Below are 22634 nucleotides of genomic sequence, written 5' to 3'. Positions count from 1 at the left end.
AAAACGTCGTCAAATATGCCTTTATGGTAATACATAAGTATTTGGATTACAAAATTATTCAATCGACATAATGCCTGTACCTGACCAATATTAGTACTACAATTTCTCCAATATTTGTTCGCAACGAAATGTTTGGTAATTTTGATTAAAAAAATAAGGATACTATTTTTATAATTAAGCACTTTTGTACTTTAAGTAGCACAGCACCTAAATAAATGGCATTTAAAACCATAAGAGTCGGAGATCTTAAAAACCCTTTGTTCGAGTGTGTGTCTTAATGTTTTTCCACAAATGGAGGAACCTACAGTTTTACGCCACCTCCGAAAGGCAGATTTTTTTTTATTAGGAACTTTTTCATGGTATAAATACAGTAGGTTCTGTTTTTATGCGGTTTTGAAATAGTGCGGTTTTTTTTTAAATTACAAAATGCATGTCGACCTATCGGGAATTGTACATATAAACAAGATTCTAAACCAGCTAAGCAAAAACTCATCACAGATTACATCAGAAATGCTAACCCTACAAGTATGGAACCGCCTGCATAACTATTTAGATCAGACGTGTACATTTCCTCAAGTGACGAAAGTGATTTTACACCAAATCCTAAACGAACGCGCAACATGTGGGTATTGTCTGATTCTATTTCTGACTTAAATTTATTTTTCGATTCTGACGTTTCTTAAATAAAGATATGCGATTTTATTTAATTATTTCAGATTCATGAGGTCTATGGAACGTATCTATAGTTATAATATGGGACTAGTGCCCTTTTTTATGCGATTTTATTACAGTATTTCAGATTTATGCGGTTTTAGCACTTTTGAAACGTATCCATAGTTTTACTATAGAACTAGTAGCTTTTTTTATGCTGTTTCTTGCGGAACGTATCTACCGCATAAAAACAGAACCTACTGTACACTCGGAGGTTTGCCTTTGTCTGCCGTGCGGTGACTGCTATTAGAAACCACTTTTTGTACCGGGCACTGGCGATTGGTAGTCATGCATCAAACCATTCGGCTACGGCGGCCGTCTTATACTATTAGTTATGCAGGTTTAAATTAACTGCAATAAGCTTTAGCGTAATATTGGACAACCACGATTATATTATGTGTACCAGATTCAAATGTAAAAGAAAGAACACCCTAATATGGTAATAAGCTAACTGTTCACAACACAATGACATAAGGCATTGGTACGGATAAAGGTTCGTGGCTATGGATAAACCAGTAACTGCTCGACCAATCAGCTAGTCATTTTAGTTGTATGTGTAAAATAGGCAGCATTCCGATTGTTTGATTTGTCAAAGGAACACCACATAATTTCGTTGTTGGTTTTTCTTAAATTTTCCGACTGAGTAATGACGAAGGCCGAATAAAAGGTTACATTCATGCAGGACGCTATTATAGATTCTATAATCGGGAAAGGTCGTTGTAAGCGCGAGCTTCTTAATTTAATCGTAGAGAAAATTTAATACTGAAATAAATGATTAGAAATAATAAACGAGCGACTCATTATCGTCCACCGAACCCAGCAACGTTAAAGTTACGTTCTGAAAGTACTTGGGACATCAATGACGTGATTATACCAATTGTGAATGAATTTGATGATTTCGATGAGTGGGTCGACGGTCATCGCCGTTTAGTATATTGCGCTTCCAATGAAGATGCTAAAAAGCATTCTTCAGGCTGGGCAATGCGTAACACAAACAATCACAATATTAATATATTAAAAAAGAGCTGTCTCGGAGTACTATATTGCACGGCCAGATGTAAACTGCCTAACGGTAACATTATAAATTTGCGGCCAGCCATTTGTGATAAAGCGCGTCGTAAGCAGCAGGGAAGGCAGTGCCCTAATCGGTAAATACGTAACGAGATTTTTAAATACAGTAAAATCAGTAAAGTTGGACACTCGCACAAGTCTGACAAATATTCTGTACTAAAATAAAATAGTTAACTTTGGACACTTGGCATGCTCACAGTTCGTCACAAAATTTACATCATTTTTTGGAAACATCCTGCGTTGTTGCTATTTCCCATACAAAATTAAAATATGGTGCTGTTAACAATTTTATCACTCAAAGGCAATCAATCGTCAACAGTTTTTAGTCTCACAGCAGAGTTACATTGTGACAGCACCAATGAAATATAAATTTTTCTTTCCTGTATTTGATGCTCTCAGAACAGCATTTGTGATGAATGTTAGTGTTATGTCTTTTCGAGTTTCATTGACACCTTTTATTGAAAGTATTTTCCTGCTTTAAATAAGTATGAACTTAAGCTATTCATTAATTAATTCAGCACATTTTGGAAATTTAACTTGTTAACCTGATCTTTTCTATTTGGAATTTTAATTTCGAAATGCAAAGTGAACTTTTCGGACGACTTGCAAAAATACTTTGAAGTAATATATCAAAATATAAATAAAGTTGCCAAACTGATAGATCTGGGAACACCAATAAAGTTTTCTGAGGGTCTTACACCATTCTGCTGGAAATGACTGCTAGCAGTTTGATCCTAAAAAGCTACAAAATTTAAAGGCCAACATTTTGTTACGAACTGTGAACTCTCTTTCTGGTAAGTTAGATACAGAACAGCGCCAGAAATATTTCAAGTGAAAGTGAAGCAAGTGTATCGAAAATTATTATCCTTCCATTGAAATATAAGCTTTGTCAATAAAGAGCTTTTTGTATGTAGTTACATTTCTATACCTGTGTGACTAGTGTGAACAAGGGTATTATAATTGTGTATACAACCAGTAAGCTGTATGGCGGCCGCCGTAGCCGAATGGGTTGGTGCATGACTACCATTCGGAATTCACAGAGAGAATGCCAGTTCGAATCTCGGTGATACACCAAAATTAAGAAAAACATTTTTCTAATAGCGGTCGCCCCTCGACAGGCAATGGCAAACCTCCGAGTGTATTTCTGTCATGAAAAAGTTCCTCATAAAAATATCTGCCGTTCGGAGTCGGTTAAAAACTGTAAGTCCCTCCATTTGTGGAACAACATCAAGACGCACACCAAAAATAGGAGGAGGAGCTCGGCCAAACACCCAAAAAAGGGTGTACGCGCCAATTATACATACATACATACAACCAGTATATGTAACGACATTAAGGAAACGGAAAAGATCTAGGAATGTACTTTATATACGGAGAGGCTTAGAATGATGAGAGGAGTTAATTTAGCCATGTCTACGTGCGCGATAATTCGAGCAAAAATTAATATATTTCAATGAAATTTGGTACACATATTACGCTCTGTCAAAGATAGACTGGTATTGAAAATAGCTAATCGGCCAACAGACAATACGACGCATTAACATTTTTGAAAAATGGGCGCGCCACGCCTAAATTTACGTCCGTCTGTCTGCTAAATAAATAATTTAAGCTCAGATGTATGTATGTATATAGTGTTAATAAGTCCGTTTATTAAATTGTTCATTATTTTTTGAATAAAAATAAACCTTATCTAAATTCCATTCAATTCTCATTGCCTATGAGTTAGTTTGATTCCAAAATTAACAGCTCAAAAGTAAATTTAACTAAAATGTCCGATATATAAAGTTCGGACCGGACCGAAATTAGTGCTTTCTTATTTATGAAATATGAAGTTGGTAACATTTAAGGAATCAGTTAGATATGAGTACCTGTACTTAAATTTCTATGAATGTGAATATGTATTATATCTTGAATACAATGTAGACTTTTACTAAGTTGTAAAATAAAAAAAATGTTTTTTCTTATGAGTGCTACTCTCGCATATATTGGCAACAATATCATGCACAGCCCGTGTCCAACTTAGGCAAGCTTTACTCTACATACTCGTACTTTACAAAAAAAAAAAAAAATGTTTTTAATTGTTCATGTTTACATTTATTGTACATATACATAAAGAGTGAAAGGGTAAACTGTTCTTACTAAATATTTGATAAAAACTAGCAATTTGCGCCTTGTTGCACCAGTTTAGCAAAAAATAGGCGTTATAATAAAATATACTCTTAATTAATGAATTATATTGTAATAAAAAAATATATTTTTTCGAACGTTTTGAAATGATGGATCCAAACGAATGAACAGAATGCACAATTAAATGAAGTCCATTAAGTGGTTATAACCACCTCCATATGTGTCTATATTCAAGTTACTCTTATTACATTTTTTATAAAATTCCGGTGTATGCAATATTCACAGATTTTCCATCAGGAGCCAAAACATATAATATATGCTTTGTTTATTTGTTACACGGGATTTGTGTTTGAATACCTTTTTTTATTAAAATAAAACAAACAGTGATTTTGAGTGATGGAAGTCTTTATTTGTACCTTTACAAGTTTTTCTGTTAAGTGTAAAAGAAGATATCCGTCAAGTGACTGTCGTTAGTGTTGATACACATTTGTGTTCATTTGTTTACCGCATTTTCCATGGATTTCGAAGAGATTTTTGGTTGCAATTGTGTGAAGGTTGCTGACATAAACCTGCGACTTCAAGTAACATCAAAGAAAGAAGTCCGGGGTGGTTTAATCGGACGATCTTGTTGGGAGAGATAACGCGATCTAGTTAACTCTTTCTTCTCAGTATCCATTGTAGCCGGTGCTGTGTGTGTGATTGTAACAGTGACCGTACTGGCGTTGGCGTCCTCAAAAACATACAGTCCAATTACTTCTCCCGCGTGCATGCCAAGCTACACAGTGGCTTTGATTTTGACGATTTTCGATTCAAAATTGTCCTCTTCGTTGTTGATATTGAGGATAGCTTGATAGTAATTCACACGCGATTGACGGTCAGCATGTACTAACTGATGCACTGTTTGCACTTTGTGCGGGAACATATGTAAGTCTTTCCCTAAAAGAAACTGTAAGGCCCGATTGCGTGACCCGTCGTTTGGTTGATGTTACTTCCTTCTTCTTTCGACATCGGCAGTCACATCCGCAATATTCTCGGCCGCACGACCAGTGCAACGTCTGGCGTGGTTCCAGTATGCTTGAGTCGAGTTGGAATGTTTGCTCAGTTGGCGAGACACAATCAGGAAATCGATGTCTATATTCACGCTGACCAACACCATTGGTCAAAAGGATCGACACAATTATTCCGCGCTCTATTGCCTGTCTATTTGAATACTGCAGCTTTCGAGTTCACAAGTGTCAAATATGATTGATGGTGTCGTAGCCATTTTCAAAAATTGTAACGTCATCATGCATCATGCAAAGATGAAGCCAACATCGTGAACTGGCTCTAAGCGAATATGAAGGAATCAGCTGATTTGCTGAGTAGAAAAGGATATGATATATCAATATGAATAATGAAGTTTAAGTTAAGGTTGTGTTAGTTATATACAACAAAACTACTACAGCCACTACCCGTGTTCTTTCGTTGACATCTGACAATCATCAAATGTAAAGAATTCAGGAGGTGTGGCCAACATCAGACCGTTAACCGGCTCTCAGCGATTTTGAATGAATCACATGATTGGTTGATGTAACCGGGGTCATGGTAGCGGTTACCGTATTCTTTGCACCGTTTGACTTCTTTTTCTACTGTTTGGCGACATCGACTAAAGATATTATAATATATGCGAAGATATAAATGCGAAATGAATTAAAATATTAAGAAACACTAAAAAGAATACACACTATTTTAGCTGAAAATAAATACGTGTAAACAAACGAAACCTGCTCGAGTAACGATTTCAAAAACAATAAGAAAAATACTTATGTGAGCAAAGAATCTCATTGCAACGCTCTTGTTTTGTTATAATTACTTAACAGTACAATATTTGCGTTTGTTGTCTACCCAATTTCATTTGGAAATGCGTACCATATGCAATTTGAACTTTGTAGAAGCAAGGGGCTACAAAATACTTCTATGAGCCATTGCTTTCACATATAGCCCAATATCAAAACGAAATTAAAAGAGATACATATATACAAAAGAAAAATCTGTAGAAGAAAAAGAACATTGAAAATCGGGTACTCTTGTGGTTCGTTCCGCATAAAATAATCGAGATAGATATAAAGATGGCGGCTTCTGAAAATCGTTGCTTTATTTTTCTCGATTTTGACAAGGTCTACGTCATGCATTATAATAATACAAAATATAAGTAAACAAAACAAGCAAAAGAAGAAAATACATGCTTGAAATTTACATGTGGAAATTCAGTAAATGTCTTGGTAATATTGTGATTAGTGACATTTAAACTAAACAAACTAATGAAATCGAAGTGCCACCTTCTACGAGGCACTAAAAATTACTCATCGGCTATTATACAAACCTTGAAACAAAAACTACGGCAGAGTTACGAGACTTAGATTCTATTTTTACAAAAGAGGAAATCGTAGAGGCTTTAAAGACGACCCTCACTATAACAACGGAATAGATAGGCGTCAACTTGTCAGAACAGCAGAGAACAGATTCGTGCCTACGTGACTTTAACACAGGAGAAAGGTGAAATTCATATCGATAAGTCAGCCATAAATGCGCGTTATATAGGAGCCAAAGCAAGAAATGAATATACTAGAATCAAACATGTAGAGAAGCAAAACCGTAGACGTGCTTCTATCACAACTGATAGCAAAAAAGAACATCGAAGTTGTTGTAATTAATGAGGAGAACTCCACTGGTACTACGGAACTGTGGTCCTGCTAGGAAGTGGGGTAAACACAACAGAAAACGGGACCGGCAATGGCTTTGTGTGAGCGCGCATCCAATAAATCACACTATTAAGCTGCTATGTACCGCATAGTGATAACATCGAAGAATTTCGAAACAAACTAGATTACATTGAGGATATGGCTCGCGAGGATCGGTTTGTTTGTTTGTTAACAGTAATAGAAGCCCCGCCAGTGTAGGGCATATCACCGGTCATCTTCGTCTAGCTCATCTAAAGGTAGGCCCAGGAAACATGCTGTTTCGACGGGTTGGGTCCAGAGGGACAGGGGTGTTAGATGAGTTGGATTTAGAGGGCATGTGAAAAGGTGGTTAGTGTCGTGCGGGGTGCCTTCACATGCAGACATATGTTTGGTATGTCGGGGTCGATTCTGGATAAGTAATCGTTGGCGGTGGCAGGAGGGTTCTGGATATGACGGCTAAGCACGGACTGGTGATCATGAAGCGGTAACCACATTTAGAAGACTCGGTTGCGAAGAAACAACACCAGATATCATGCTCGTATCTGATCGCATTGCTGGAGTAGTGAAGACATGGAAGGTCCTCGAAGACCTCAGAAGCAGCGACCACCAATAGATTTCTTTAGAATAGAACATAAAGGAACACTCAAACAAGCTTCTAATAAACCGATGCCGACTCTGACAAAGAAAAAAAATAGAAACTCTATTTATTGGTGGACGGTCGAAATAACCGAATTCAGACGTGACTGTCTCCGCATCAGGCGAAAATGCACTAGAGCTAGGTGAAACTTCAAGCCATTGCTATTTATTATATATGAGTGGGAAACTGTAGCTAAGAGCCGCTATTGCAGGAAGCAAGAAAAAAAATTGGAGAAACGCCGGGCAGATCTAAACAGAGAACCCTGAGGACTTGGGTACAAGATTGTATTGAAAAAATTCGGAGCCTGGATACCTACACCGCAACTAAGCTCGAGCACGACCAATTACACCGTAAAAGAACTCTTTCCATGATAATGCCGGAGGACCAACAGAAAGACAGAATGTCTTTAGATGCGGAAAGTCTACAATTGGGGCAATCGAAATTGTCAAAATATAGAAATAGTACCTTTCTAATCGGATACGCAGACGATATCGCCGCAGTCATCATAGAACGAAACCTTGAAGAAACTCGTAGAAAACTTAACCAAGTCATGATACGGTCACAAACGAGGCTAGATTCACGTGCAATCAAATTAATCACAAGGAAAACGGAGCTAATACTTCCAACCAAGAAGCACATCACGTTAGAAGTTAACATGCAAATTTGCTCAAATATGCTATACATAAAAAAGTTATAAAGTACCTAGGTATAAGATTGGACCCAAGACAAACTTTCTCGGCCCATATAAATCACGCAGCAGAAAAAAGCCGCTAAGATGGCAAACATAGGGAGACCAATCCAAAGGAAACGGAAAATAATGATACGGAAAATGGTCGTATACGGAGATGAAGTGGGGCCAAATGCGCTAAAGGCAAACCACCGGTGTAAGTTCCTATATCATGAGTGCTATGAGAAGAAGACACTTAAAAGATGCTCACCTGGAGAAGATCTTGGAAGTGAAAGACACCAGAGAGATACAATCTTAAACTGGAATGGCGTTAGATAGTCCGGTGCCTAAGGCATAATGGGTGCAGTGGAATAGCTTTAAAATCTTTGATAGAGTTCTGTTTCGCGTATCGGAAAGCGAAGATGGAAAGTATTCCCCAAATCCTCAATGGACTAGGCAGAGCTCATCTGAGCATAACTAAAACGCTGGAGCAGAAGAAGAAGCGGTTTTAATGGGTATATAGTAGAGAAATACAATACTTGCAATACTTAATGCTGTGTAGTGTATATCAGCGAAAGGTCCAAATTTGTAGAAGATTACAGCAATACAAAGTGGGTTCACCATTTGAGCGGTTGCCCATGGATGTGGGGTCCGTTTCCAACAAATGAATTCGGCAACAAATATGTGCTCGTTGTTATGGGCTAGTTCAGTAAGTGGCCAGAAATGTACGCGCTACCAAACCAAGTGGACAAAACCATTGCTAGGGTTTGTGTGTAGAACAGGGTGACTTGGTTTGGAGTACCTAAAGAGTTACATTCAGACCAAGGAAGAAACTTCGAGCTCGCAGTATTTAAAGCGATGTGTTGTATATTATGTGCATATAATATATATAATTGGCGCTCACACTCTTTTTGGCTGTTCTCTTCCATTTGTGGCGTGCGTTTTGATGTTGATCTACAAATAGAGGGACCTACAGTTTTAAGCCGACTCCGAACGGCAGATATTTTTTTATGAGGGCATTAAGAAAATCATACACTTGCACTCGCAAACGGATGGAATGGTGGACAGATTCAACCGCACTCTGGAGGAGCACTTTGGAAAGTTAGTTAGCCCCAACAAAATTGGACAAACATATCCAAATGTTCCTTTTAATCTATCGCTGAACTGTACATGCAACCCAGGAGCACCTTTGGATGTGATTTAGCATTCGTGGAGTCGCTCTTGCAATGGAAAATATTCGTTGGGAAACACTACGGAAACACATGGATAAATTACACCATCATTTGAGGCTACATATCTAACTAAAGAGTAATGAATTCCGAAGGATTTAGCGAAGGTAAATTGGTACTTATTTATAATCCGTAAAGATCTTCTCCAAAACTACAAGTTTCCTGGGAACGACTTTAGAAATCGGGACAAATATATCCAAATGTTTCTATTGGTCTATCGCTGAGCTGTATGTGAAACTCGGGACCACCTTTGGACGTGATTTCAAGCCGTCGAGTGATTTAGCATTCGAGGTGTCGCTCCTGCATTGGACAATATTCATTGGGAAACACTGCACGTTGAGATGAATAAATTACACCATCATGTGAGTAGCTAGTGAGTAAAAAGATGAAGGATCGATTTGATCGAAGAGTGAACTCCGAAGGATTCAGCGAAGACTGTTTGGTACTTCTTTATAATCCGCAAAGAAAGAAAGAGGCTTTTCCAAAACTGCAAGCATCCTGGGAAGGATTCAATGATGTGGTGCTTCGTATACAGCAATGCAAAAATGAGCAAGGGAAAATCAAAGTAGTTCACCTGGAAAGATCGGCCCGGTTGGATTAAAGAATTTGGTGTCTAATTAGATCAATTCAGTACGTCTGGCAACAACATCGAACGAATGAGGAAAATCACAAATGACAGACGATTGGACAGAAGTTGCTAAAAAATACGAGTTGCCACATCCAGAAATCATGATAGTTGTTAAGCACATTTAATATAGGTATATATACAGAACTGCAGAGGTAATCAGTCTTAAGTTGAACGTTTGAACATGTAAACGAGCAAAATGATAAAAAGTGATTAAGAATTGAAACTAAATGAAGCAAGCAAGTTGTGTTGGTTTTAGTTTTTCAGTTTTATTTAGCAATCCAGTGATAGTCCTCAGAGGTATTATACTTATAGAGACGTTTTATTTGAGAAACACGTAACAATACCTATTGATGACATCGCACTTAGCGAAAAAGATTTAAGCTCAGAGAAATCACCAGCGAGAAATCAAGAACATGCTGAAGCCATATGCGAAAGTGGTTTATGATATCAATGCGATAAAAATGTGTTAGAGGAATATTTACGGGCTCCCAGTAAAAAATTAATCCCAGACAAACGTATGACAAAGTCACAAACAATATGTTATTAACCACGACAAACCCGAAGCATTTTTCCCCGATGCTCCAAGAGACATAGAAAAAACATTATCGATATATCTGCTCGAGCAAGATTAATTGGATGTGTAACGAGCGCTTTAGTGTCGTCGGAATAGCAGCAACTGTCCTAGCAGGTGGTAGAACAGCTTATTTCACAATAATGAGTAACCGTGTCCACATGGGAGTAGTCGATTGCATTTTACGAGACTTGAGAAACTGCGATACACTTTTTGGCGGTGTAACTTTTTGGTTCGGTGTAGACTTTGGCCAGACTTTACCGGCCGTGGAAAAAGGTACTAGAGCCGACATCATCTAAGCGCCTATTTTCATTTAATGTTATTGGGAATAAGCAAAATTGCCACTTCACAGTCCCAAAGTGACGGTTTGGTGTGCATTGTGAAACAGTGAAATAACACTAGTTTACAATTTTTCACTTTCAAAAATGGTCCTCGACCAAAAAGCGTTTTTTAAACCAATTTGAGGTCGCTGAAACCAAAAATGAATTTTATTTTTTTTTTCAAAGAAGGGTTTCCGAGATATTCCCCAAAAACCTGTTTTTTGGGCAATAGTGCAGTTATTACCTGCAATCTCGAAAACAGTGCGCGCCATTTCTTTGAAGTGCGTAAATTTCGAAAGGCACACATATAACCTACATGGCAATATATGATTCGTGTCAATGGAAGTCATAGTTTTCGCAAAACAGCTGTTGAAAGTAAAAAAAAGACATTTTTGACGTTTTTTACTAAATTATCAAAGTTTATTAACTTTTTTCTGGAACAAAAAATTTTTTTATATCGACATGAGATAAGTTTTCTGAAAGACAATTTTGTCACCTACATTTGAAGCCTAAGTTTGTCTGAATCGACGAAAAATTGTAGAAGTTATAACATATTATGTGAATGAAGACAATTTCATCTATCCTTTTGATGTATACAATACGGTTTCGAACAAAAGTAAATCATGCCAGCCTGCGTATTGAGTCACGCAAAAAACAATATTTGTTTCATACAAATAAATATACATATATATTTATATACAATATATATATATATATGTCGCAGAATAGGCTTATTTGCCCATTGTACCAATTCCAGCTAATTGCCCATTGAACCAATTCTAGCTAAATAAGAGCTATGGCCTTGTAGGTATGACCATTGTACGTCTGTATACAATTTTCGGTGGCGCCATATTTCTGCAAGTATAAATTTGTGCACGACGACAGAGGAAAAGAGACGGACTCTGTTGTCGAGTAAGGTCTGGTCGTAAGGCGCGGAATACATATGTAAGTAAAAGAAAGAGAGCAATAGAATAATGAGACGATGAAATTATACAGGCTCCTTTCGTAAGTCCGTCAGGCGATCGGGCAGTTGAGATTGCGCCTTGCACTAGAGCAGAACTTACTTTGTTTTTCTTTGTTTATATCTGTGTTATAAGAAAATACACTGAAATGTGCAAGCACGCACCAGATAAATTCTGTTTTATTTGTGGTTTATATATCTTCAAAGAAAGTGCTCGAAAAAAGCTGACCACGCATTTATTAGCAGCTTACGAGCAATATTTTGGTTTACGAGCAAAAGATATGGACAAAACGTGGACTCCAAACTCTGTCTGCGCTACATGTTCTGCACGTTTGAACAAATTTACCAAAGGCTTACGGTCATACTTATCTTTTGGTAAGCCATTTATGGAGGAATCCTATTGATCATGTAAGTGATTGCTATTTTTGCCTGACTAAACTTCGAGGAGGAAAATATAGCAAAGCTACGTATCCCGAAGTGTCATCAGTGACAAAAACCGCACCACATTCTACCCAATATCCAAAACGTGAACCACCAACACCAAAAGCAGAGTCCCTCAGTTCTCAAGGAATAACAGCTTCGATTTCGAGTGTCGGCAGTTCCCCAAGCACATCGAGTTAGAAGGCAGAGCAAATTAATCAGAGAGCATTAAACGATTTATGTCGTGATCTCAACTTATCGAAAGAAAAATCAGAACTCCAAGCTTCACGTCTACAGGAACGCGGTTATTTGAAATCAGGTACTAACGTAACGTATTACCGAAACCGCAATAAAAATTTCGAACAGTATTTCTCAAAAACAGAAAATTTTTGCTACAGCAATAATGTTAATAAGTTGTTTGCGGCACTTGGAGAAACTCATGATCCAAATGAGTGGCGTCTATTCATTGATGGTAGCAAGTATAGTGTTAAGGCTGTCTTACTGCACAAAAGCAACAAGAAACCATCGATCCCCGTTGCTCATTCTACGAATGTCAAAGAAACTTATGAGACAATGAAAGAGCTACTTCAATTAATTGACTACAGTTCGTATAACTGGAAAATATGCTGTGACTTGAAAGTTGACGCTCTACTGACTGGTCTGCAGGGTGGCTATACCAAATACAGTTGTTTTTTGTGTCTTTGGGATAGCAGAGCGGATGACAAATATTTCACTCAACAAGGTTGGCCGAAGCTTATGGAGCATGTCATGGGAAAAAACCACGTTACCAAAAAAGCACTTGTTGAGAAAAAAAGTTATTTTCCCCCCTTTGCATATAAAACTTGGGCTAATAAAGAATTTTGTGAAAGCTTTGGCAAAAAAACCGGAAAACACAGCCCTTAAATACTTGAAAACCAAGTTTCCAAGATTGTCAACAGAGAAAATCAAAGCGGGTATATTCGTCGGTCCAAAGATAAAGAAATTGTTTACGGACACAAAATTTCAACAATGCCTTGACAGTTCCGAAGCTAAAGCTTGGAAAGCTTTCCAAAAAGTTGTTCATGGATTCTTGGGAAACAACAGGAGAAACAACGACCGTCATTTGATTCATATAATGATGAAATACTTTAAAACTATTGGTTAGTATTGTAAAACGTACACACTCCAAAATATATTTATCATATAAATTGATTGGAAAATTATTGGGAAATTTACAATTAACTTTGTTTTTGTTAACAGCTGCTCGCATGTCGTTAAAAATGCACCTACTTCACAATCATTTGGATTTCCTCCTAATTTGGGGGCTGAAAGTGATGAACAAGGTGAGCGATTTCATCGAGATATTGCTACGATTGAAAAGCGTTATGAGGGCTTTTGGGATCAAGGAATTATGAGCGACTACTGCTGGATGCAACTTCGTGAAGATTCCGTGCAACGTAAAAGAAGAAGTTTGAGAGTAAAAGCATATTTTCGACCTCAAACATAGCCAAGTCAAAAGCTGCAAAGTCACACGTGTTGATTTTATGGGCCATAGCTTCTAGAATTTTTCGTCGATTCTGACAAATTTAGGCTTAAGATGTAGGTGACAAAATTGTCTTTCAGAAAACCTATTTTATGTCGATATAAAAAAATTTTTTGTTCCAGAAAAAAGTCAATAAACTTTGATAATTTAGTAAAAAACGTCAAAAATGCCTTTTTTTTACTTTCAACAGCTGTTTTGCGAAAACTATGACTTCCATTGACACGAATCATATATTGCCATGTAGGTTATATATGTGCCTTTCGAAATTTACGCACTTCAAAGAAATGGCGCGCACTGTTTTCGAGATTGCAGGTAATAACTGCACTATTGCCCAAAAAACAGGTTTTTGGGGAATATCTCGGAAACCCTTCTTTGAAAAAAAAAATAAAATTCATTTTTGGTTTCAGCGACCTCAAATTAGTTTAAAATACGCCTTTTGGTCGAGGGCCATTTTTGGTGTAAACTAGTGTAATAGCAGCATATTTGTTTTTTTGTAATGGTTGAAATTAAACAATTTCTGTGGACGGTGTCTCTTATCGGCGTGTACTGAATGATTATCTTGAGCGAATAATAAGAGAACATCCTTCCTTAAGTACACACACATATAAAACTATAAAACAAATACAGCGACATCTCAACACTAAAAGAAAATAAAAAGAAACCTCGTTCGCGAGGTTAATGCTATCCCGACTATAACGAGTGGAACGGAGTACGTAGACCAGATTTCAATAGTGTATCCGACGTAATGGTCAACATTTAGAGAAAATAATTACAATACAAAAACAAATAAAATCCGCACTTGCCTTCTTTGCGGTATTTATTGAAATACATTTTTATCATTAGTAATTTTTTTAAATTTAGCTTTTAATTCCTAATTCTGCAATCACACACCCTGTAGTTGCATTTATTTAAATGTTATGTTTTTTTAAATTTTGTTTACGGCCTTAACTTGCTATTTTCTTAGACCTGATCGAATGAGTCTGAAATTTATCTCAGTTCTTATACACAGCACTACAATCAACTCCACTAAGTATTTTAAGTATCTTTATAATTTTATTTTTCGAATTTATGCCAAATATCTCGCCTTCCTGCCAGTTATGATTTGGTCGAACTAATGGGTGGTGGTTTTAGAGCTGTGTGTATATACGAATTTTAAGCTGGAGAGTTCTAGGTAATTGTGTAAGTGTGTTACTGTGTTTTCAATTATTGGCCAGCTTAAAGTTCAATGGCATTTTTAGTTTGACTCTGCTGCGTTTATTACATACGAGGTGTGTTCAAAAAATAAGGTGAAGGTTTCAAATTACGCGGGCTACGTACGAGTACATTCGACTTTCGATTATTATTTTTTATGTTGGTACACTCTTTTCGAAGATATGTTCACGGTTTTAGCAATAAAGCATGTTTAGTTTGTTTGTGAGAGGCATAAATAAAACAAATGTTTTGTGTTTTCGGCGATTTTCTGCTATCGAAAAAAATGCATGAAACGAACTCTCGCAGCGTACAGTCGGTTTTTTCGTTCCGCCTTTATATTTCGAGCATTCTATCAGTTATATTTTGAACAGTTATATTTTCCCGTTATTTTCGGTCGCTTGTTCATTTGTTTAGTTAGTGCATATTATTGAAAATTTGATAAAATTTAATTACTGATTTGTTACTATGGCCCCTGGTGCCACTAACTTTAGAAACAATAGGTTCGCTCTGTTGTCTCCGTCACCTAAAGCCAAACGCAATAGCACCTTAAAATTCTGCACTGAATATATTTCCTGAACTTCCAATCACCAAAACTGATGACCCCAGGTTTTATCAGAGCCCTGGATGAAAAGAAACCGCTGTCAATTTTATCCTGTTTTGCTGTCTACAAGGGCATACCTGTACAAGCAATAAGTAAAAAAGTCAACAATAATACTGAGCTTCGCGACGGTTCTCTGCTGTTACTTGTTAATAATAAGAAAATCGCTGACAAATTCCTAGTTGCCAACAAATTTCCGGGCGTTACAGATATTACAGTTAAATTACATGAATCTCTTAACTGCGTCAAAGGTACAATATACGCTCCTTTTATTTCTCACTTGTCCGAAGAAGAGATCGTTGAAGGACTTTAAGAAATGGTGTTAAATCAGCATTCAAATTCTCCAAGATCAGCGCGGGCGTTCGCAAATACACTGGCACCATCCTACTAACATTTGGTAAATACAACCTTCCAGACGAAATTGAAGTCGCTTGGAGAACTTTATCCGTCCGTCCGTATTACCCGAATTACCCCATGCGCTGTAAGGTTTGTCAGATTCTTGGCCACACCGTAAAAAATTGTCGCAACTCAGGAATTTGTGACACGTGCAACCTCCCCCCACACTATCCTTCCGAATGCACTAGAGCTATGTGCGCTAACGGCCAATCAGATCATCCCTCTTCCTCAAATTTATGTCCTAAGTTTCAACAAACTAAAGAAATACTTAAAATTAAAACCATAAATAAATGCAGTATGTGTGACGCGATCAAAAATATAATGATCAAATTCCTCCTTCTCCGAGCCCAAATTCGTTTGCTAGTGTAGCAAAAGTTTCAAATAACAATATTAAATATAGTACAAGTATATCTGAAAATAAAACTATTACGCCAAATAAAGTGTACCCTCTCACCATTCAATCTCCACTTTTTTCAGAACCTAAAGTATCGATCCTCCCTAATTCTAAGATCTAGTCCCTTTATATTAATTTACTATTTTTTTCTTTTATAGTCTCAATATGCTATCTATTCTGCAATGGAATATGAATGGCTACTTTAATAATTATATTGACTTGGAAATTTTAATCAAAACGCAAAGTATCATGGGTCTGCATTGACGATCTTCATGGTAGTGAGCATTTCTCTATCCTCTCCAAAATCCAATTATCCCGCCCCCTTTTCAAACCCAGAATCTATTTCAAAACTAACCGAGTGGACTGGTCCAAATTCTGTCTGCTTGTGAAACTCTCTCTTGTTCTTTCCCTATTTCATCTAACATCAACCAAGAAACTTGTAACATCCAAAAAATAGTCCGTTCCTCAGCAAATCAATCCATCCCACTTTCTATAGCAAAGCCGATCAAGCCTGCTCCTTTGTTGTGGAACAGCGATCTTTCAACATTAAGAACTAAAAAGCAGAACGCCTGACATGATTTCAAGCGCAGTCGGACCCAATCAAATCTTATCTTGTACAAAAAATGCAATGCACTTCTTCGGCGCAGTGCCAAAAAGTCTAAGATCAGCTGCTTCAAAAAATTTACCAGCAGTATGGGCTGACATAAAAAAACTTACTGGTTTTTCCTCCCACTCTTCTATTACTTCCCTTAAGTCGTCCCAAGGCAATCTACTATATCCCCATGGTATAGCCTTAGAGTTAGCCGTCCACTTTTCTAATGCCTCTTCTGATTCCAACTTTCCTCCCTAATTTTCCGCTTGCAAACTTTCTCAACTTCAATCTAATCGTCCCATTCCTTCAAGATTATCTTCTTCTTCTAAGCAATTGGATGCTGATTTATCTCTACAGGAACTCCATTTGGCTCTCTTAGTTGTTAAAGGATTTGATAAAATATCCTATCCCAATATAAAATATCTCCCTTTCTTTCTTTTATTTCGCCTCCTCAACCATAACAACAACATCTTCTCAACCGGTAATTATCCCATGCTTTGGAAGACTAGTTCCGTCGTACCTATCCTAAAGCCTGGCAAGCCACAATGCGAAGTAAACAGCTACCGTTCTATATCTCTTCTTCCCTGCTTAGGGAAGATTGCTACTAGACTATCATGGTATGTGCAGGCAAATAAGCTCATCCACCACAATCAAGTTGCCTTTCAGATGGTTGATGCTCTCTTATATCTTGATCACTTCGTTTCCGAAGCTCTATCAAGACGAAATCATATTTCGTTCCTCTCATTGGATTTTCCCAAGGCTTTTAACCGGATAGGTATTCAGGTCGTTTTAAGGTAGCTCGACAAGTGGAAGGTCGGACCAAGAATCTACAACTTTATTAAATCTTTCTTATCCTCTCGTAAGCTTAGTGTTCTTATTTCCAACGTCTGATCCCCTAGACAATGGAACCCCGCAAGGTTTATCTTGCAAACGCTCGCTTATCAACTCTGAATTGCTGGTCAACGTTACAAAGGCGCTCCTCTTATCCTCTATCAACTATGGGGTAGAAATATATGGCCAACATCCACTGCTGTCCGACGATCTTTACGTGCATTTCCTACTTCGCCAATAAAAAACATCTTGGCAGAATCAGGTCTACGATCACTAATCGACAATGTGGAGGACAATATAAGGAAACTTTATCCTAAGCTTGCTCTCACTTCTAATGCTTTGCTACAAAAATTGTTTCACTCGGCAGCTATGCGTGCACGGACTCCTAAGATAGCTTCATCAATTTGCAAATGCGCCTCTTTTGCAAAAGACAATGGACTGCCCTTAAGATTATTATCAAAAGACATGGCCATCACCCACCATAGGTGCTGAAAAAATCATCTTTTATAAACGAATTAAGTTACATGCAAACATCTAATACGACATCGGCAGGGTATTGCGCACATTTTTTTGAAATTTCATCTCGCTTTAAAAGCACTACTCGGCAGCTAATCTTCACCGATGGCTCCAAAGCCAATTACACTTCCTTTGCTGTCGTGAAAGAAAATGGAGAGCCTATATCGTATGGTCTACTATTTCCGTTTTGCTCAATTTTCCCCGCTGAAGCAACAGCAGTTCTCTACGCCATGCAGTATTCGTCAAAATCCAAGGGAAAATACATCATATGCACAAACAGCATGCCCTGTTTACAGGCCATAAAGACCTATAATAAATCCAATCACATTATTGACCATAAGAAATATCCTGATTTATCACTCTCATAAAATCAGAATCATGTGGGTACCAGGGCATTCATGCATCAATGGCAACACAATTGCTGATAATACTGCCAAGGATATGAATATCTCTTATATGTAAAAATGATGTTTATCGACTTATAAAGCAGCATAGGCAAACCAAACTAGTAGCTGACTGGTTTCACTATAGCCACCATTACTCCAGAATTAATCGAACGACGCAATATTTTTTATTTTTCGCTTGTCATTTGTAAACTTCATTAGTATACATTTCATCATGGAACGCTACACACTTGAGCAACGATTGCAAATCGTGCAAATTTTTTACAAAAATAATCGTTCTGTTGCTGCTACTTTAAGAGCATGATTTTCCAAAAAAAATCATCTTCAGTGATGAAGCTCACTTTTGGCTCAATGGCTTTGTCAACAAGCAAAATATGCGTTACTGGGCAGAAAGCAATCCACATGTGATTCATGAGGCACCGTTGCATCCCGAAAAAATCACTGTTTGGTGCGGTTTACATGCCGGCGGCGTAATTGGCTCATATTTTTTCGTTGACAAGAACGATCGCCACGTTACTGTGAATGGAAATCGATACCGCGACATGATAAACGATTATTTTTGGCCGCAATTGAATGGTATGGACTTAGAAAACATGTGGTTTCAACAGGACGGCGCCACAAGCCACACAGCACACGCTACAATTGATTTGTTGAAGAGTAAGTTCGATGAGCGCATTATTTCCAGAAATGGACCGGTCGAATGGCCGCCGCGCTAGTGTGATTTGACGCCTCTAGACTATTTTCTTTGGGGTTATATGAAGTCATTGGTCTACAGTAACAAGCCGGCGACGATTTGTGAGCTCAGAGCCAATATTGAACGCGAAATTGCTGGAATTTCGGCCGATTTATGCAAAAGAGTGGTCGAAAATTGGGTTCAACGATTAGACTTCGTAAAACGTGCACGCGGAGGTCATGCAAAAGAAATCGAATTTCATACTTAAATGTATATGTTCAAACTCGATAATAAAAAAAAAAATTAGTTAGAAAAGTCAAACCGTTTGTGTTTTATTCAAAAAAAAAAAAAAGTTGAAGCGCTCTTACTGAAAAACGCTTTACTCGCCTACGCATTGGTCACAGTGTAATTACAAATGCATATCTACTGCAAGGGAGGCAACCAAGCCTGTGTCGATTTTGTAATACTCCAGTCAGTATCCTGCACTTGTTAGCCTTTGGCCCTGGACTAGATAGACAGAACTTTGACGGTCATGATGCACTATCGCCACTAATGAACCCTTCCGAATCCAACATTTCCAAAATCTATAAATTTCTGAAGGACTCTGATCTTCTACGACGTATATAAACCAGCAATTCTTCACCAGCCAGCTGAAAGCCTCCGTTGCTAGCGCTGCGTTATCTTTTTGTTTATTTAGCAATTCTGTTGTTATTTAAGCTTTAAAAAAAAAAAAAAATAAATAAATAAATATTGAGTTTTTAATTTTTTTATTTATATAGTATACTATTGCTCCTAAAAACAATGTCGGGAAGTATTTCGCCAGAAAAAAGCTGTAGAGTTAGTCAGTGAAATTTTGAAAGATTTCAAGCCAATTGAGAATGCAACAAAAGCAGCTTGTGGTGAAAAATTTTTAACATCTAGTAATAGTTTACCACTGGTAAGCCTGTTGAGAAAAAAAATTACAGAGGCTACAACCAACACGGACTTGGGGGCTGTATTAAAGAACAATCTCATAATAGAATGGAATAGAGCAAGTTTAAAAATATTGAATAACATTCTCAGTTTTCGGTGCTTCTGTTGCTTGATCCACGTTTTAAAAATCTACACTTTGACGACAACGTGGCATGGCAAGGACAATCAGAGAGTTCAGCACACCAAAGAAAATGATGGGAGTGGTAGGCGTTTCTTAATGTTGAACAAATTCGCACAAATGTAAATGTAACTTTTTTTCAAATGAATTTCTTCTAAATATTGACCGTTACGTTGAAGCCTACCATCCGTACTCTGTGCGATATTTTATTTTAGGAAAAAAGTCCATAGGGGTAAGCTCGGTGGACTTGGGTGGCCAGGATATGTCAATGAAGCGGCTTATCAATTTAATAGTCAAGAAATTACGCAGTATCGACCATGTACGGCATGGCGCCATCTTGCTGAACCCACGTCTGTGTATTAAAGGATGGTTGTTCTCTCATTATTGGCAGAAAATAATCGTTCACAGAAATTTGTTGTCCTCGACGATTTTTAAAAAATATGGTACAATTATTCCACCACTTGGCAATAACACCCAACCGACACTTTGGGACTGTGGGATGGCTGTTGACATTTTAGTAGTGGGTTTCCATTCAATAACGGCAATTTCCTTATTAACAAATCCATTTAAATGAAAATGGGTTTAACCATTCTAAAAGATAGTGTTTCCGTACGAAATCGCGCCAACATTGTTTCGGGGAAATCTTTACACTAATTGTACTCGTTAGACTTAAATGCTTGCACGATTCGAATTTTGAAGAGGGAAAGTTTAAGATCCTTCCTGAATATTTTATACACAATAGCTTTTGAAGACTCTATTTGGAAGAGCACTAAATTTCTAAAAAGACCAATAGTCCACATCTGATATTGATTCTTCAACTAGAAGTGATACAGAAAAGGAAGATATTTTTAAGCAATTAGCCAGCCCCTTCAGCCTAATTAGAATGAGTTGGATGTAAAATTTTCTAACACATAAATGCGCAAATATACCTTTTTGTACGGCCGCCGTAGCCGCATGGGGTTTCAATAGATGCGACAGATCCACTTGTATTTTTCCCGTTCAAGGAAAAGTTTTTATAGAACAAAAACAAAGCTGCGGACTTTCTCTTCAAAAATTATTTGCATACTTTGTTTGCATTATGTACCTGCTATGCTCACGGTGATACGTTGTATGTAATATTGTATTGTATGTAATCTTCTTCTTATTTTTTCTTGGTGTTGTTTTTTTTTTTCGTGCCAGAAATGCCAAGTGAGCCAAGTCCTTCCCCATTTGGTTCTTTCAACGCAGTGAGGTCTTCCTCTTCTTCTGGTATCACTTTCTGGCACCGTATCGAATACTTTCAGGCCCGGAGCGTTTGCGTCCATTCGTACGACATGATCTAGCTAACGGAGCCGCCGAATATTAACCCGGCGCACTATGTACATGTTTAATTATTTGCTGCGTTACCGCTCACCAGTGGCCTCCACGGCGCTGCAGCTAATTCGAGGGCCGGTCACCGGGACCCCTACGGCAGTCAACGTGTTAATAATGAAATCAAAAAAACGAAAAATTGCTAGAAATTTTATGCCGAAAATTGGAAATTCTTCTTTTTCTTGGTGAAAGAGGATTAACGCTGAGAGGTAGAAATAATCTTATTGAGAACAAAACAATGACAATTTTTTGGGATTCTAAAACGTATCCGTCGTTATGATTTTATTTACATTTAGTGAGCTCTTGGAGAAAGTTAGAGGGTCTCAACGCGAGCACAAACGGTTGCATATCCAATATCTTTCAGTTGGAATTCAAAACGAGCTTATACAAATTTTACCCATAATGTCATTTCAGTTACATATATTGAAAACACGGGAAAGAAATACTTCGCTATTATCGTTGATGCTCTGCCTGATTCCAGTCATGCCTTTCATTTTGCGGTAGCTTAATTCCAACTCGGAATCTAATAGAGCATAGTAAATTCCATAATTGTACGAACCACATGTGCTCCTTGAATAGGGAGAACAAATCATTCATCTGAAACATATCTACAAAGCTAATTTCGTAACGGATCTTCCACCGTTTCTTTTACCGAATACAATTTTTTCTCAAAAACCCTGTACAATCAAAATATTTTTTATTGGGAATATACAAGCAAATAAAACATATTTTCTATGGCATAATATATTGTGCACTGTTGTAAACATTGGATAAAATAAATGTTTCCCCAGTTACCTTCGCATATTCTTCCAATTTATTGTTATGAATTTTAAAACTTGAGTTAATCGCTTTTAAAATACATGAAATATACCAGTTATTTTAGCAGACTTTTCTGAATTTCGTAATAAATTTCGAACAGAGTTACTGTTGTTAATGTTACCACCTCTTGGGCTGAGTGTTGTCGACAAGTAAACCACAGTAATTTTTAAAGACCTCCTGCGTCCCACTTAAACTA

At 37.4% G+C, this 22634-nt stretch overlaps 1 protein-coding gene across 1 annotated transcript in view; it reads left to right on the top strand.

Moving 5' to 3' along the window:
* The first annotated feature begins 1482 nt into the window (after window positions 1–1482).
* LOC128864580 (transcription factor glial cells missing) overlaps window positions 1483–22634 on the top strand; it is a 30794-nt gene continuing 9642 nt past the window's right edge. Inside the window, exon 1 of the mRNA XM_054104323.1 lies at window positions 1483–1859. Within this exon, the coding sequence (XP_053960298.1) occupies window positions 1483–1859 (377 nt within the window). The remainder of the gene's footprint in view (window positions 1860–22634) is intronic.

This window comes from Anastrepha ludens, chromosome 5, assembly GCF_028408465.1.
Source record: "Anastrepha ludens isolate Willacy chromosome 5, idAnaLude1.1, whole genome shotgun sequence".
NCBI lineage: Eukaryota > Metazoa > Arthropoda > Insecta > Diptera > Tephritidae > Anastrepha > Anastrepha ludens.
The sequence above is the reverse complement of the archived record's forward strand: the minus strand, read 5'-3'. Positions and strand labels throughout refer to the sequence as shown.